The sequence below is a fragment of the Clavelina lepadiformis genome, chromosome 9, assembly GCF_947623445.1.
Source record: "Clavelina lepadiformis chromosome 9, kaClaLepa1.1, whole genome shotgun sequence".
Classification (NCBI taxonomy): domain Eukaryota; kingdom Metazoa; phylum Chordata; class Ascidiacea; order Aplousobranchia; family Clavelinidae; genus Clavelina; species Clavelina lepadiformis.
The window spans coordinates 4,407,330-4,426,020 of record NC_135248.1 but is presented as its reverse complement, the minus strand read 5'-3'; the positions used below and the strand labels follow the sequence as shown (position 1 = coordinate 4,426,020).

At 33.7% G+C, this 18,691-nt stretch overlaps 2 protein-coding genes across 4 annotated transcripts in view; one reads left to right on the top strand and one right to left on the bottom strand.

Moving 5' to 3' along the window:
- The window catches only part of LOC143469988 (disintegrin and metalloproteinase domain-containing protein 12-like), a 16,218-nt gene extending 9,484 nt beyond the window's left edge, over positions 1-6,734 (top strand). For both annotated transcript variants that reach the window (XM_076967810.1, XM_076967811.1), the window contains 8 exons: positions 526-714; positions 2,427-2,589; positions 3,632-3,746; positions 3,827-3,935; positions 4,119-4,314; positions 4,467-4,535; positions 4,623-4,743; positions 5,132-6,734. In XM_076967810.1, the coding sequence (XP_076823925.1) occupies positions 526-714; positions 2,427-2,589; positions 3,632-3,746; positions 3,827-3,935; positions 4,119-4,314; positions 4,467-4,535; positions 4,623-4,743; positions 5,132-5,256 (1,087 nt within the window). In that variant the 3' untranslated portion in view covers positions 5,257-6,734. The remainder of the gene's footprint in view (positions 1-525; positions 715-2,426; positions 2,590-3,631; positions 3,747-3,826; positions 3,936-4,118; positions 4,315-4,466; positions 4,536-4,622; positions 4,744-5,131) is intronic.
- The window catches only part of LOC143469986 (disintegrin and metalloproteinase domain-containing protein 12-like), a 25,024-nt gene extending 6,333 nt beyond the window's left edge, over positions 1-18,691 (bottom strand). The window contains exons 1-17 of one of the 2 annotated variants that reach the window (XM_076967807.1): positions 18,475-18,691; positions 18,146-18,264; positions 16,615-16,776; positions 16,396-16,478; positions 15,693-15,889; positions 15,487-15,578; positions 15,217-15,378; positions 13,795-13,971; positions 13,232-13,374; positions 12,550-12,738; positions 12,026-12,188; positions 11,634-11,748; positions 11,454-11,562; positions 11,135-11,330; positions 10,897-10,965; positions 9,422-9,536; positions 8,593-8,700 (exon numbers count right to left, since the gene is read on the bottom strand). In XM_076967807.1, coding sequence (XP_076823922.1) covers positions 8,593-8,700; positions 9,422-9,536; positions 10,897-10,965; positions 11,135-11,330; positions 11,454-11,562; positions 11,634-11,748; positions 12,026-12,188; positions 12,550-12,738; positions 13,232-13,374; positions 13,795-13,971; positions 15,217-15,378; positions 15,487-15,578; positions 15,693-15,889; positions 16,396-16,478; positions 16,615-16,776; positions 18,146-18,264; positions 18,475-18,580 — 2,305 coding nt within the window. In that variant the 5' untranslated portion in view covers positions 18,581-18,691. The remainder of the gene's footprint in view (positions 1-8,592; positions 8,701-9,421; positions 9,537-10,896; positions 10,966-11,134; positions 11,331-11,453; positions 11,563-11,633; positions 11,749-12,025; positions 12,189-12,549; positions 12,739-13,231; positions 13,375-13,794; positions 13,972-15,216; positions 15,379-15,486; positions 15,579-15,692; positions 15,890-16,395; positions 16,479-16,614; positions 16,777-18,145; positions 18,265-18,474) is intronic. The other variant, XM_076967808.1, reaches the window with a different exon arrangement.

Here is an 18,691-nt window from a genome sequence, read left to right as displayed (position 1 = left end):
ATACGCCGATACACTGGGTCATAAGATTGACCTGGTCTGCAGTTAACAACCTGCGTCGTAACTCAATCTGATCCCGGGTATAAATGATGGGTTCAACATGGGTGTAGTTTATGCATTCAAAGATCTTGAGGGGAAAACACAAAACATATATTGATCTTTGGGTTTCCTAGCGACTTCTTAGTTTTTGGGACAGAGATACAAGAGCCCTTCTCCAGATATTGGAGATTTAAGTCGCAAGCAGGAAGATAAGAAACTATGCAGCAAAGACTTCATGGCCGGGTCAGCACAGAATATAAACTCCAGGGAGACTTTGTCGGGACCCTGTGCCTTACCTGGTTCTGTTTTTGGAAGGCAGCGGCAATTGCATTTGTGGAGAACTTTACAGAGATGTTTTGCTTACACTAGTGAAGGCGGTTTATCTTTTTGTTTGAAAACTTTAATTTATTTTCATATTATGACTAGCTTTAGTGTCGTTTTGCTCCACAACTGCGTTATATTGGTTTTAACCTGAAGTCAAAATTTTAGGTATTCACTCAAAAGAGATTGGTCCTCATGCAGTGAAAAATATCTTGAAGATAATCGAAAGTTTGGTGGACAGACTTGTCTTGTCAATGTACCTGAACCTGACACAATATACACTGAACCAATTTGTGGCAACGACATAGTTGAAACTGGTGAACAATGTGACTGTGGTCCACCTGAACTATGTCAAAGGTATTTTATATCATGTGTGTGCATGTACAGTGCAAATTAAGAATGTCAAATTAAGGGGTTTGTCAAAATATACTGTTTATGAATTATTTCAGCATGGTCCAACTACAGCCATTTTTTTGGCTTTCAATCATTTACATGAGTTGCAGTAAGACTTAATGTTACAAGACAAATGCATCTATACCAAATCGGTGTACACATCGTTTTATTTAGCAATATCCTATTGTCTGACACACACTGGTAAGCACAAAAGAAAATTATATCGATTCAAAGATAAAACAGGAAATTTACACTGCCGATATGATATGATTGTTCATCATCAGTTCTTAGCTTAGACGGTGGGTTTGTAATAACAAAATTTGTGAAAACTAAGACCACGACCATATTTAGTGAAGGAGGAAAACATACGATAAAGATACGAGAAAGTATTGTTTTTGTTTTGAATTACTTGCAGAATTTTCAAATTTTTCTGGTGATTTGACATAAAATGCATTCCTGCCTCATTGATATGTATAGTTCAATCTGAAGGGGCCACAGACCTGCATAAACTCGGCTTACAAGACAGGAAAGTGCTTTAATGGTTCAGAAATAGAATTTACAAACCACAATTATGGTCAAAGTAACAGCTTGTCTTAGTTGTTTGCGAAGAAAACTCGGCTAACTTACATGATAGTTTATTTTTTGCAAACTACTTTTTACTTAACTCCTTTGCTATGCTCTTCTTGTTACTGATTATTAGACATTCACTTTTTTGCTCACTTGAGCTTTGTAAAGCTGACAAACATTTGTTTACTAGTGGTAATGTTGGAATCACAACCAAAAATAAAATACAAAATATTCTGGTCATTGTTCATCATTCAATTTAGCACAACTTAACTTACCAATGTTTTTTGTGTGCTCAAGCCCTGATTCTAAAGTTAAAGTAACTGCAGATTCCGATTAATACGTTTATTTAGTCTTTAATTTTGTTGTCTGCAAATCGGTGCTCTTGACAGTAGTTGTTTAGTTTAGTTTAGTAGTAGTTGAAATAGCTTGGCCAGTGCTTTCTTGGTTATTCTTACCTCATTTAACTGGCGTTAGATTATTTGGTGGCCCGTTGATGGGACGTTATTATACTGTACAACAATACATTAAAACAAACTATCTGTGAAGCCTCTTGCATCTATAACTATACTGTGTGTCTGATATAGCCTATTCTCATTGACATTGCTATACCTAAGCAGTTCATTATTAAAAAATAAATTGTACAATGTATCTTAATATTTTATAGATAGCATCATATTCCAAAGGAATGTAAAGCGTAAAATAATTGTTTTATCTCTTAAATATAGGAATTCAATTCTCCGTTTTTTGTTTATCCTTGGTTTTGTTTATCAAATTTATAAAAAAATTGTCCCAGCTAAACCAAATAGTCGAAGAAGTACTGTATTTGATTCGAAAAACAGGTCCACACTAATACCAACTAAAACAATTTTGAAATCAATTGTTTAATCGACAGCATCCTAATTATATTTTAAGCATCACTCAATCAACATGCTTTTGCCTACGCTTATAAACTGACTTTGATTTGCAACCCACCTGAACTATTTCATGCACTTAAAACTTTTTTGGTGTAAGAACCACATTTTAAGTCTACAAAGCATGTTTGTTTGTGAGTGAATTGCGTAGCCTTTTTCATTATCATTATCTTATTACATCACTTCATCTATATTCAGCCAATGTTGCAATGCTACTTCATGTATGCTTCTACCTGGGGCAGCCTGTGATACCGGTACTTGTTGTGATAATTGTCAATATACAAGAGCTGGAACAGAATGTAGAAGTATCAGTGGCAATACTTGCGAGCTTCCTGAATACTGCACAGGAAATTCTCCAAATGTAAGTGTGAAAATAACACGTGATGTTCTGCATGATTCAAAATATTGTGGCTAATATTATATTATTATTGTGGCAAAATATTATTGAAAATATTATGGCTAATTCAAAACCTCCTGGGGATAACCAAAAAATGCCGAATTAGATGATATTCAAAATTATGCAAACAAATATTAACACACTGACTTATGAGATTTTTGCAATCAATAATAATCAATTTATGCATTCCTGCATTTATCATTCTGCATTTATGCATTATATAAACATGCAATTGGTTGCACATTTGCGTTGATCAATTAAGTTCAGTGACATCAGAGATTAACTATGCCTACATTTATGCATAGTCTATAACAAAATACTTAGTTAAACAAGCAAAATGCTTTGTGAGGGTAAGAGAAGAGTACCAAAGTATTTTAATTGTCAATTTATGCAAAGGTAAATTAAATGAACTAGCAAACATGGGAATACACACAATTCTGCCAAGGTCAACAAAAGTGTGAAAAATTAGGCAAACTGAGAAAATAAACCAAACCAAACTTAACGAGTTCTACTGTTGCAGCGGGATGACAGTACTTTACAGTAAAGATGTTGAAGTGTTTAGTCAAAGAAAAGTACAGCATGATAATGTTTACCCTCGGACTGAGGAAAGTCTTTACATGACATAAACCTGGCAATGATACTCATCTCTCAAGTCCCAGTTACTGAGCTAGCCTTTATGCAAATTCCGATCATCACATTTTTTATTTGGTTTTTAAATTCTTTATATCACGTTACTTGAATTTGAACCTGTTTACCAGGTCCATTAAACAGGAACAATCCCTGTTAATGCTTTGTTCAAGAGCATTACATCAGCGGAGTCACTATGTAATGAACACTTAACATGAGCCGTATTATTGCGAGCCCAGTTCCCTAACCACTTTGCTACCAAGACAAAAAATATTTGGACAGCACATCGCAACTGAGTTGACTGATTTGTAGTAGTGGCAAGCCATTACGTTTTGTGTCAGCAACATTAGTGTACTAACTGTGGCTATTTTCTGTTTAGTGCCCCGGCGATATGTATGTTGAAGATGGCCTGCCGTGCCTCAACGGGACAGCAATATGCTATGAAGGTGTTTGTGTTACGCACGACATGCAATGTAAAGTTATCTGGGGTGAAGGTAAAGTTTTTTGTTCTTACACAGTCAATTACTTAAATTCGAAGTTTATTAAAATTTACAAAGCTTTTGTTATTATTTAGGAAGTTCCAGTGGTGTTGATACTTGCTATACACAAGTTAATACGTTAGCAGATGCAAATGGTAACTGCGGCCTTGATGAAGCTGGGAAGTTCATTATATGCCCATATGAGTAATTTCTAACCTAACAAAACTTTAAAACCTAGTTGAAGGTGTTAATCGTAATAAATAATTAATCAATACTAACCACACGTATAAATTTTGGTTATGATGTAAATGTTTTTGAAGAAGAATTTTAATCAAAAATTTCTGTGCAGTACATCTTTTTAAAAAAATTATCTATAAAAATCATTAGACATTCAAAATGTGGAAAACTACAGTGCCAAGGTGGAAATGATAAACCTCTGGTTGGTACAACTCGACTGGCATATCGTAACACTTTAACAGTTAGAGGCGGAAATATCGAATGCAAGACTATTGCGTCGGTGATCTCTGCTGATATTAGTGATCTTAATCTGGTTCGAACGGGGACCATGTGTGGAGTAGGAAAAGTAAGTTTGTCATATATTTTATTTCAAAACCTAAGAAATTTCACTTGCTTTTATGTTGCATTTTAATTCCGCTTCTTTTACTACAATACTAACAAAAATCTTTGCTTTATGTTCACTTTTATTTTCGATGATTATTGTTTTTTTTTCTTAAGGTCTGTGACAGTGGAAAATGCAAAGCATTAGGGCCTCTTGAGTGCACGGAGAAATGCAATAACCGTGGAGTAAGTTAAGTTTCATTTGAACTAATGAAACTATCTTAGATCTTATTCATTGCTTCAATCATGACTAAAAACATCAATGTTTGTCAGGTCTGCAACAATCGTGGACATTGCCACTGTGTTTCTGGATGGTCGCCTCCATATTGTGCTTCCGAAGGTGGTAGTGGGGGAAGTGTTGATAGTGGGCCTGCGTCTGCATGTGCAAGCAGCAGTAAGTGGGCACATTGTGTGTTAATTTTTAAGTATTGCAACTGCATTCACAGTTTTCTGGAGTTTTATGAGCTCCTTGTTATACCGTTCTTGTTGCCGTTGCTGTAACGAGTGTTTTGGCTAAAATGCAGATATATATGATCACGATGATTTGAAATATTTCATAATGTTAATAGACAAGTTCACAGGTTTCAATTATTTCTATTTTTGATCGCTTTGGAGTATTGGTTACCCTTACTTTCCTCGTATTAATGGCAATAATATTGTTACTGACAGAAAAACCAGCCTTCACTACTATTCTGTCCAACTAACTCAAATGAACCATTCTTTGTGTTGTGTTAACGTCAATAAAATATAACTATAAATTATTCGTTAACTTTTTCTTGCAGATGAAGCTCAGATGATTCTGCTGATAATTCTAATGAGTGTTCTTGTTCCACATCTAAATGTAGGGGAATATTTTTGGTTTCATTCTATTCAACAGCCCTATGTAAAAGTTGGCCACCACTATTGAGACCCCTCACAAACTCAACAAGACCACCCGCAGTAAAACAGTTTAATGCTCCGTCTTCACAGCCACCCAGCCAGGATCAGGATCAAAATAAATCCATAATACCACCACTTCCATCTGCCAGCAAACCTCAGGCACTGTTCTTGTCTGCCATTGGGACAGATAGAAGATTTAATGCTATCTGATATGCTTCAATGTGTTTAAATAAATGATGTTTCAGCGATTGTTGATAAATTTTATTTTTATTTATTAGATTTAGTGTAAAATTTCAAATGAGCCTTTTGTGCTTGTCTTGTTTTTCCTGTTTTTTAACTCCCACAAATATGCATGTACCAAAGATTTTTAACTGATCTCTGTCAGTTATTCCAGAGTCTACTTTCAAGTTAAAAATATCAATTTTTCTCAAATTCTTTAGCAGATTTAAGAAGTTCTGTGTAGTTTTACTATTCAAATTGTTGGTGAGATACCATTTTGGTTATGGTGTACTACCCAGCACTTAACGGTAGCCTCTCCTGAAATAGTTTTGTTACCTCCTTATACTGCTGGCTGAATACGCAACCTTTCACAATGTTCATGAAATTCCACCTTAAGATTAGATATAGTTTTCAAGTTCCTTTATAACTCAAATCTTTTCATTGTAAGCTTATAAGCTAAACTGTAACGTGCTATTATAAAAATTTTGACTTTTTATAGCAATAGAGAGCAATTAAAGTTAATATGCTCAGCCATAATGTGTTGTATAAAACATTTTAGCTATGTGTAGGGATACAGAGCATTTTAAAATATTGCATACTACAATTTGTATGCACTTCTTTTGTAATGTTGCTGGTTAGTTGATGTTTAGTGTTCATTTTATGTTTGTGTTTCAAATTGCAATATGCAACAAGTACCAAAGTGCCAACTGCAACAAGTACCAAAGTGCCAACTGCAACAAGTACCAATAAAGAAATTTGTAAACATCTTTTGCTAATACCATTGATTTGATTTTAATTCTAGTACCGGTAACTCTAGTTCTTCTTTCAGTCAACCAAAATTTGTTGTGTGTAAATTTGAACGATTGAACAAGGAAAAATTTTGAAACAATAAAATGAGGTAGACTTTACTTCATTATGCTTGATAAACATTTTCTGCACCGTGCTTGCTCCATCCAAGGTATTTCGTGACGGTATCTGAACCTTCAGACTTTAACTAATTGGAAAACCCTCAACAAACTTTTTGTCAATAGCTTATATGTTCTCAATAGATAAATTTTGTTATACTGATGTGTCATATTGTATTGAAAATGTAAAGTGCATGACAAAAAGGAAAAACGAATTTAATATAATGAGGGAATATTTGACAATTTGATAAATGCAAATGTATTTTGTTTACCGAATGCAACGTATTTAAGCAGTTGTTTCAACCAAGTGAGCCTAAACTTTGCACAGAAAAAGCTCAAAGTTTTTCTAAATACATATGCTATATGCAAAATACACAAAAATATTAACAAAAAGTCTTTGACAAAATTCAGTATTACAAAAGCAGTTCAAGAAACTCTAGCAGAAGCTACGACTGGTGAATTAAAAAAATATGAAAAGACTGGAACAGCCCAGATTGTAACTTATATCTAATGAAAAAATTTATACTTACATAAGTGACAACGGTATTGTACCTACGCTTAATTGCACATGGTCACAATCTGTTTTACATCATACAATTATCTCCTTTTAATAGGGTTAGTTGTAATTATTAGCATTTTAGACGGACTACTGATTAATTATCATTTGCCGCCAAAGTAAAGTTTTCATTGGAACAGGGACGTGTAAAACTTGCATAAGTGCAATTTTATGGAAATTAATTACACCTTTATGAAACAGAGTTTACATCATTGTAACAAAGTTCATCTATTGGGAAAATATATTTCGGAGCAATCTGTTAAAGTTTAGATATCGTTACAAAAATTATCTTCGATTAAGTAAACACAATGCGGTGTGTGTCACCCGTTTGCTTTTACAAACTGAACATATTTGTCACCTCCGAAAAATCGACACTAGACATGAGACTTCACTCCAAATAAACGTGGAATGACAACAACTAAAAGACCTATCAGCAGAATCATCTGAACATCAGCTATAATGAAAAGATAATGAATGATTTATAACTTAGTCATACTTTGTTGTCATTAACAAAACAGAAAAATTGAGTTTTAGAATGGTGCATAATATGAGTTAATTATACAGTACAATACTGCAGGCTGGTGACAATTTTTCTATTTATAAAACATCATTACCACCACTGAACGATACATAATTACAATGAATACCCCAATATGATCTATAATTATTAATATAACAAAAATAGGTAAAACCAATCAACATGCAAGTTATGAACAACTTGATGATATTTGTGGTCAGAGGCATAGCTACAGTTTTTAGCGCCCCACGATAAATATCAAAAATGAATACTGAAGGTGTGCGTGATATATAGTATTGTGTTCTATAGTAGAGTTTTCGTAATTCCTGCATTTTCCATAATTCCTGCAAGTCCAAAATGTGCAAAAAATTTGGGTTTTTAGTATTTTTACGCATCAAAAATTACTATAAATAAAGTGTATTTCAACGCAATGCTTGTTAATCTGGTGAATTGTACACCCCTACTTTAAATTTCCAAGGCTGTATCACTATGACGGGGTGTACCAGATGCATTCTCTTCAAGTTCAGTTTTGATGTCTCACATATGATATTCTTTGCTAAGGCTTGACTTTTGTGTAAGCCAATTTAACCATCATTTTTGATCGCATGCGAACAACATATCTCTGTTGAGTGAGGATTGTCTGCTCTTATTCAAAATAAGTTGAAAAGAGAAGCATAATGAAAGAGGCAATAGATAAAAGGTGACCTCGTCTTTCACAATTCACTGGTAAAATTCAAAAGCAATCATTGCATTCAATTTTGTATGTTTATGTGTTCTGTAACGACTTACATGTTCAAACTTCTTTTATGTGCTCATTTAATATATGATAATACTAATACTAATACCAGCTGCAACAGATGTGTAACGAAATTACAAACCATAATGGCATCATCAAATGCAATTTTAACTATTCCTTAGCAATGTTGTATTGTGGGAACCTACATCGCCAACACAGTTGCTATTTTGTAAGTATTATGAAACATTCTGACGTCATTTGGTGTCCCAAATTGCTGTGCCTGCGGACAGATGTTGTGGCTTGTCACTTTCTCTCCGTTTAGGTATGCCTCTGTTTGTTTTATAAAACTTTCCCAGGCAAAATAACCATTTTTTTATCCTTGCAATGAAATAAACTTGTGTTGAACATAGTTGCAAGCAAACATGCCTTACCATGATGTGATGAAACTGTGGCAGAAATAGTACCGTCATTTCCTACAGTGCTGTTCGATACAGCAGTAGAAGTAGCAACTATGAAAGCCTTGCTGTTGTCAGAGGTTTCTGAAAACATTTTTTTAATATGCTTTAAATAAGTGTGATAGATATTAATCGTACATGCGCATTTTACATAGATATTGTGACATTGAAAGCAAGTGGAAACCATAGCTTCTAGCTAAAAAAATTTTAGGACTTAGTTGAAGCCAAAAATAATTAAAATTACAGCTAATCAAAAGTTAAGACTGAATATGATTTTTGTTCTCAAGTAACAACACATATTACTATTCATGACCATTGACTAATATTTATGAGTAATATTTTATCACGGAAATTTGTCATCAACAATTTGCAGCATTTCTGAAATAATATATAATGGTGATAAACATGCAAAAAGAAAATGTACCAAAGGTCAGCAAACTTTGTGGTGATGATCATACATGAAGCTACATTATTACTGACAAATATCTAATCAGAATATGGTTTTACGTGAATGAAATTTCTACATAACACTTTTTTGATCAACCCATAATACTCAATTTTGAAAATACCTACGCTTCAGTAATTAGCAAGGAACTGTTTGCCTCTGAATGGACCTTATTGAAAACACTTACTACAGAATATACAAATGATATTCCCACAAGCTAGTAAGCATATAGTTTAAGTACAAATAACCATGAATTTCAGCAAAAACAGCACAGAAACAGCATCGAGTAGTAAAATTACAATAAGATCTGGAGCCTGTGAAGTTTAATATCTAGATAAAAAACACAGTAATTTTACTTACTGTTGTTAGCACATGCAGGCCCACTATCAACACTTCCCCCACCACCGCTGTTGACTGTACAGTTTGGAGGTGACCATCCACAATCACAGTGGCAATGTCCACGATTGTTGCAAACCTGGTAAGTTTAAAATTACTAAATCATGACTGGCACCACTACTTTTTAGGACAGAGGTTCTCAGTTGGGGAAGCAAGAAGTAATTTGTAGAGGTGTATACTTATTTGATTAATTGTACCTGAGGTCTTGGTATGGCTTGATAATCTTTATCCTTGGACTAAGAAAAGTCTTTGCACGACTTAAACCTTTTACATCTCAATTTACCATAATTACTCGTTTGGACCAATATTGACGGTGACGTCATTGTTGAGTGTTGCGTCACATTGTGAGCATGCCAGATATAAGTGGTTTGTAACAAGATCGACACTTGTAGTTGAGGGTTTGTACTCAGCTGTTTAGGTTGGAAGAAATTTAATGTTTTATACGCATCAGTTTAAAAATTAGTAGTATCTAGTGAGATCGTGTTCTTTGTATTTACTCAAAAGCTGACCTGGTCCATGCAGAATTCAGTACATGATTAAAGTTGTTTTGCTTAATATCTTAAACCTTGTTGTCTACATATTGTCAAAGTTGTACAAACAATGTACACTGCGCTTCAACACTATGCGTTGTTGCTGTGCTTCATTAGCGCTGTTTGTATTTTAAAGAAGATCAAAATTAAAGATCAGATATGTTTCATACCACCAACATTTAGTTCAACTTCCGTCTGTTGAGTATACGTCAGGCTGCAAATAGCTGAAGAAACAAAACCTGACGATGATTCTTCATCACTTGAGCCCTAGTTATTGAGCTAGCCTTTGTGCAAGTTCCAATTGTCACACACTTTCATTTTTTTTATTTTTATGTAGTATTGCCCGAATTTTGAACTGTCCATCAGGTCTACTAAACAACAGCAAGTGCCATTGATGCCTTGCCCAAGGGCATTACAACAGTATTGAGCCAACAGGTATCGAACTCAGAACATCAGCTACTTTTTATGCGAGGCTAGCACTTGAACCACTCAGTGCGCCATTGACAGTACGGTTTCTGCACACTATTTACAATCAATTTTTTCTATGTTTCTCATCTTTCATTCCTTCACCGCATGGAAGGCCTATTCTTGCTTAATGGTCGTGTTGTTTGACAGAGTTTTAAGAAGTTATTATTTGCGTTTTGTATAATGCTGGTTTGCCACAAGTTAGATTTGAAAATTGGGGACCACTCATTGACCATGTAGTTTTAAGTCCGGTGTTTCTCAGATTTTTGGGACTACTTTTATTTGGAAGATTAAGTAAAAAACATTTTTCTTATACAACTAAATGGTGCAAGGGATGGGAAAATAATTATTCGCTCGGCAGGGAGCTTGGGCTGCAAAGTAAATCTGAAACCGCTGGTTTAGTATTTAAGGGGTTTTGATTAGTGCAAATCATGCTTAGCTCACCCCATGATTGTTGCATGTCTGTGTGCACACAAGAGGTTCTAATGTTTTACATTCTCCACTGTCACAGACCTTTAACAAAACAAAAACTGCATTAAACGACACTGTTCATACAAAATAAAAAGTACAATTTAGTAGTTACAATAATGAATTAAAAATAAAAACTGAATTAAAATACAACACAATAAACAATGGGTTAGAATTCTTGGATTTTTTTTAGTAAAATTCATGATAAATTTACTTTTCCTGTATCACACATGGTCCCTGATCGAGCCACACCAAGGTCACTAACATCAGCAGAGCTTAGCGATGCAACGGTCTTGCATTCGTATTTTACACCACCAATTGAAAAAGTGTTACGATATGCCACTCGGGTAGTGCCAGTCAGAGGTCTAGTGTTACCACCTTGACATTGTAGTTTTCCACATTTTGCATTTCTAGAAATTTTTAACTCTGTAACATCATCACCAAAATGCACTATTTATTACTATAGTAAAAGATAAAATACTCTAAAGAAGATTTTAACATTCCGTTAAAATAATTTTTAGGTTAATAATTACTCAGTTGTGCATTTAATGAAGTTTTCAGCACCATCAAGACCACAGTTACCATTGTCATTTCCTAGCTTATTAACTAGAGTATAGCACCTGTCAACACCACTGGAACTTCCTGAAAAACAAAGTTGTATAACTTTCAATGAACTCCTGAATTAGAAGATTTTGTTTAGGCTGAAACATTACCTTCACCCCAGGTAATTTGACATTGCATGTCGTGTGTAAGACAGACACCTTCATAGCATGCAGCTGTTCCCCCAAGACAAGGCGTTCCATCTTCTGCATACATATCGCCAGGGCACTAAAGGAAGAAAAGTTAGAGTCGGTAAGCTGTTGTTGCTGTTACAAAGTGTGATGGCTTGCAATGCTATGGCTAAAACATTAACATCTTTACTCTAAAATGGAACCCCAGCCTTTTTAATTCATAGGTTGGTACTTGGTTCGCCCAAACCAGTTAGTGCTTTCACAGCGAGCTGTAAATCAGAGCCAACGATTTACCAAGCAAATACTATATTCATGTTCATACTTTGCATGGATGCACATCACATGCAAAACATCATATGTTATTTCGCACTTACATTTGGAGAATTTCCTGAGCAATATTCTGGAAGCTCGCAGGTATTGTTGTTGGTACCTCTACACTCTGTTCCAGCTCTTGTATATTGACAATCATCACAACAAGTACCGGTATCACATATTGCCCCAGGTAGAAGCATACATGAAGTAGCATTGCAACATCGGCTGAAAATGGAAAAAGGTAACATGATGTAACAAGAGATTGATTCATATCAAAAGAGCTACGCATTTTGCTCTAAAATTCAGATGCTTTGTAAATGTAGATGGTGCATTTTACATTAAAATAAAATACCTATACTTTATGATTCAACAATACGTATAAACGGTTGATGTTTCCGTGTATGACATAATTCATACAGAAACCAATGACTCATTGCAAATGTAACCAGTGCTTGCTGAAAAAATATGTTGCTTATAATGTGTTTTTTGTTCATACATCAAATAATTGTTATACAATATATATGTTAACTGTTTAACAAAAATATGCAGTGTACAACTGTACATGCACACACAGGATATAAAATACCTTTGACAATGTTCAGGTGGTCCACAGTCGCATTGTTCACCAGTTTCAACTATGTCGTTGCCACATTTTGGTCCACCATATATTTTGTCAGGTTCCGGTACATTGACAAGACAATTCTGTCCACCGAACTTTCGATTGTCTTCAAGATAGCTTTTACTGCATGAGGACCAATCCCTTATGGATCCATACCTGAGATTTTGACTTTCAGATTAAAATCAATGTAATAAAATTGTGGTAAGTCAATATGATAAAATACTGTGTCTGAATGAGAATACGAACAATAAAATTATTGCACCCAATAAAAAGTTATGCAGTGCCCGTAATGTTTATGAACTATCATGTAGTCATTGTATTATAGCAACGGAAAGTATTTATACAAGCAGGTAAAATTAGTTTACTGCTATTTATGATGGCATCGAACAATCTTTTCTATTTTGATAATTTCGAATTTATGAAAAAATAATAATGCTTTTAGGCGTGTAACCCTGAGAACATTAAACCAAGGACAATGAACAACTTCTTGTTAACAAAAAGTAATAAGACAACAGCATCAAGTTAGTTTCAATTAATTTAAGTTTAAAATTACAAGCAAGTTACCACTTATGTTTCATTTATAACAACAATAATTAGGACTACATACCTTATTAGTGATTTCATCACAGGTGTTAAAACTCTTACTTACCCAATCAGTGATGCCATTATGCATTGTGCATCTTGTGGGCACACACAATCTGTAGTGTCATGCAACATGCCAAAATTATGGCCCATTTCATGAGCTATTGTCGCAGCAGCGTAGACAACTTCACTGCTCGCTTTGCCATGATCCTTGATACGTGGTAAAATTAACATTAAATAGCAGGTAAACATAAAATTTTCGAACTAAAACTATTTTAATATCAAGAACCCAAAATATATAGAGCAAGTTTCGCTAAAGTTCCCCTAGTTATAGTTCACAAGGGCTTAAGTTACAAATAGGACCTAAATTTTCATGATTTTGACCCATGGAAGATGTCAGGCAAATGGTGTCATTACTGATTAATTAATCTGTCATTAAATGTGCTTACTGTACTGTCAGTAAACTATGTGAAAGTGAAAATAAGAAAGAAACAAGTTTTGATAAACAAGCAACATAAAAACATTAGCCATTCTTAAGATTGAATGGAAATGGTTAGCTTTAAGATGCCATACTGAAGTATGCTGAACTAGTTAAGATGTTAGTAGTGATTGCTTAACTTGACTCATTACCTGGTTAACACCAACCGACTGACTTGTACACATTGTTCCGACCGGTGCCTTACCAATAGTGGTTCCATCAAAGTCACGACCATACAACAACTGTACATTGTCTGTGTATCTCCATGGTGAATCCGCAGATGAATTGGAAAGACGATCCTGACGATAAGTTAAGAAGGCATCCAGGACCTGTATGCAAAACAATTGTGGAAACAAGTTACGGTTGAAAATTTACTTGAAGCTAATATATTAACTAATTAACTAGTTTGAAATTGTCTGTGTTTGAAGATATTATTAGTAAACGCTTAAAAGAACTTCACAATGTAAGAATTATGGAAAAAGTATTAATTTATGAGAAGTTTATTGTTGACTTATTAAGTTATTATACAAGTACAGTTAACAATTTCAAGTTGTTTTTGGTGGTGACTTGTTTTTCATTTTTAGCTATTTTGGCTTTGTTTGTTGGAAAACTATTCCTTTTCGAGCACTGCTGTCAATATGCTAATACGTGGTTGGCTATGAGGTGTGATTACAGGCTCGTTGCGTCTAGATTATGACACTGGTGTTTAAATTAGTAATTGGGTACTTTTAACACTGGAAATCATGTTTTTTACATATTCCCACCAGACCAATTGTGTCATTATTATGTTAGTTTGCTGTGAGGCTGCATTAAACCATAAATAATTGCACTAATGCACTTAGTGGTGGCCATGTGAACCACAGAGTGTTACCAGCTAAAAAATCACCCATTTTCAAGGCTGGTCTTCTCAAATATAAAACACTATGAAAGTGGCCGTGTAAACAGGCTTAGTAAAAACTAGTTTAACGAATCTATTTTCAACACTAAATTTCGAATAACTCAAAGTAAATAAATTGTCACTGACGATTACTTAAGCAATACAAACAAGATCACTTTTACCAGATAAGAATTAACAGTATAATTTCACTTTTTCTGATGTCATTATTTGTAAAATCTCATCATCTGGAACAAATTATCAAGAACCAATTTTTACGATCTATTTAAAGCATTACAACCTGTTTTGTTTTCACAACCCCCTTGTTTATCTGACACAATGCTCTGGTTACAAAATGGTTCAGAATAGATTTGTGATGATATGATAAGATTACCTGCAAATAGAATGCCGCATAGAATACTGTTTTGTTTACATAAATCGTCTTAGCAAAGCATTGCGTTACATAATCAATTTCCGTAAACAAAACAGTATTCTATGCGGCATTCTATTTGCAGGTAATCTTATCATATCATCACAGATTAACCAGATTCTGATCTATTTACATTACGCCCGGGACAATTTAAACGATTCCTTTGGAAAATGTTGAGCAATGACTAAGGTCGAATTTACTCTGCAATGAATGCTTCAAAAGCAAAAGGATATACAGATAAAACGTATACAGTTCTGACAATTGTCTCACCTCTCCGACGTCTGTTGAAAGATCAACTGGATCGGAATCATTCCAAACTTCTATATGTGAGAGTACTATGCGAATTCCCAACTTCTGATAAAAGCCGTCGATATGATTTTCAAGATTCTTTACATGGCCATCAAGTTCAATTCGGTCAGCAAATTTATTTGCCTGAATAAGCAAAAAAAAAGCAATCTAAGCAAGTCCCAGATTAAGAGGTTAATCTGTAAAGAGCATTTTAAACATGTTAAACATAAAATTTTAATTTGAAAAACATACCATTGCATTATCAACGACAACAAGCATTTCAACAAATTTCTTTTCCTCATTTGTCAGCCTTTTGTGTCGTTTTTGTTTGTCATAATTAGACTCTATATTACAAAAATAAATTTAAACATGAAATATGTTTGTGTTTCAGATAAAGTATTATAAATCATATTTGGAAAGGGTGAAATTTAAGACATGTTTTTCAGTCATATCATTACCCATAAAAGACATTTTCCTCAGATCATTAGCAAAGGCATGAGCATAATCTATCTCGTTGTTATTTCCACAAGATATGTTATGCTTTGTTTTTGTATCATCCATGCGATAGACAACATGCTTGTTGTCAATGGCTTGGCCTTTGTTGTTTTTTAGTGGTTCAATCAGTAGAATGTCATCAGGTAAAAAAATGGAACCGCTAAAACAACATTAATATAATTACACTAAAAACCACTAAAAACAATAGTCGGTGAAAATTTCTCTATCTATGCAGGTAGAAGAAATGATTAAAATACTAGAACACTGCAGCAAAATATTGATTTTTTTGAGGAATGAAGGAAGTTGTACGTCCATTGTTTATATTCTAAATGTACACATGCAACACTCTTTTATTTTATGTTGATATCTCCTTTATGATCTTGGAGATATCTCTTGGAGACATCTCCTTTAGGTTCTTTTATGCTAAGAGAGAGTTTGGTTTCCCCAATGTATGTAAAGCTGCCATCTTGGCATGAGACCTCATAAATAACCCCTTGGTTTTTGTTAAATGGTACACAGCCTTTTGGGGACGCACCAAAGCGCTCCCTCATAACACTATCTTGTTGCAGTTCAGAACTGCAATCTAACAGTGTTAATATGAATTATGAGTTAAAATTTAAAGATTGATTATAGTTTTAATTTCTAAATATGAAATCCTAATTTTACCTTAATCCATTACAAGTGCTCATAAAGACTTGACTGTTGTCAATATTGCGTACATGACCTTGGTAGTAGCAATTATTTCTGTCCTGGAAAAAATATAACCAAAATGATATTATAACATACATATTATAACATACATATCTTTTTGTACTACAATTGGATACTGTAAAAAATAATTACATGTAAGCAACAGAGTATGTTATAAACTGTACAATTTAAAACCTTTTTTGTAGATTTGTTCATCTGCAATCGTCCATGTTTAGAGTAGCTTGATGTTGTGAAAGAACGTGGCAACAACTCTTGATAAATGGATAGATCAAGGATGTATTCTTTTCCATCATAGTTGAAAGTAAAGTAAACATCTTGGAGATTAACTCCAGCTACCTTTTTAAATAGAATGTTATACTTCAATTTAAATTCCTTAGATAAGTTTGAGTCAACTGCAATTTCAATATACAGTAATTTATACTTTAATGTAAATTAAACTTACACATTAAATATCCTCATTAGATAATAATTAATTAATTAGATAATATCCAATCATGCAAACACTGTTAACATATGTTTTCTCGAGGATTTTTTTGGATGTATGTATATATGTTTGCTTTCTGCTTTTTTGACTTGCAATTAAATAAATGTCTAAGTAATACACTTCACTGGGAGACGCCAAATACGAGCATAAATTTGCAACAAGTTTTTTGTCCTAAACTGAACGGTATAATTTTGGTGGAAATTTAAAACACCTTAAAAATATTTTAATTTTCTAAAATGTCATTATCTAAAGCAGTCGTTCTTTTCCTTTTTGACTCGTCGAACCCGTTTTCGCGCAACCTACAAATTGGTGGATCCTTGCTGATTTTAAATGTTTGCAAAATAGAAGTTTTTGTACTTATAAGCTGTTTGTCAGATTTTGACAAAACAAAGAATATCGGATCAAGTCAAAGACCACAACTAACAGGAAAACACTATTGAAAGACTTTTGAAAAAATGAAGGCTTTTGAAAGATTGGACTATATTTGAGAAAACAGGTAACAGATTTTAATGTAATACAGTATTCGCAATTGTGTTGGCTTCAAGAATCAAAATTTTCATAAATACTTCAAATTAAAGGAGCCGAAGACTTAAAACTAAGATCTCTATGATTTTGTTGTACTCCTACGTAAGGCTTTAAAAAAACATGTTTAGAACAATCAGAAGTCAGCATGGTTGGTGTTGTTTTCTAGCCTGGGAATTACCTCAGCAGTTGGTGTGCTTCAATGTCCCAGGTTGCTTGCAGAATAATGCTAAAAATTAGCATGAAAGTAACTAAATTTGGGTTTTTCAGACCAAAAATTCTAGTGTTTATTTTGGGCCTCTGTTAAAAAAGTTTGAATCATGGGTTTTTGATGGCATATTATGGAATGGTAGTTCAAAGCCTGCTAAACTGACATGCAAAATTTCAAAGACCCTCATGGAGGATTTTTCGAGTAAACAGTCTTTTAGTAAATTTACTGTATAATAAAACAAACAAAGATTTTATGGCATTTTTCTGGTGTTTGACACCCCTGAAACCCATTTTAAATAGTGTGAAAAATTTAGGTCTGCACAGCCAACTTTGAAGTCAACATCTCAGATATTGTAGAACTATGACTTTGTATAATTTTTTACAATTAGTATCCTAGTTTACATCCTTTACATAGCAAATGTAACAGATGATAGCTGCAAGCAGTTATGAAAAGCAAGGACAAAAACAGAATTTGAATAAAAAACTTACATCTTGAATCTCGGTTTTAATTTCTCTTTTCCTACGACTGTGATCAGCATCTTCAAACTGATTTGGAGTAAGTATCTGATATTTTTTTAATGAAGATAACAATGGAAATATAGCTGATTCTGCCAAAAGAATTTATACAAAAACAAGCATGTACAATTAAAATGCATTAAGTTGTGATCTATGCACTACAATGTGCAAAATAAAGTCATAGATCCTAAACATAAATGGAATAATTTATGTTGTTTACTGCTGTTTACCATATATGTCAGCTGGTTGGCATTTTAACACCAGTAGTCAATATACTTTAATTTAATATAAGTCATATTTACCAGAGAAAGATTCCACATTTAATGGTTCTTCGTATAACTGAGCAATGCTTGAATAAAAACCAACGTAAACAGACAAAAAATAGAAATGAATGGAAAGATACCTCATTGAAACAATTGCAATGTTTCAGGCTGACTTCAATAAAACAATCAAGGGTAGAACTATAAGTACTAGCTCACAATATTACAAGTATAAATCAATTCTGAAAAGGCCAAACGT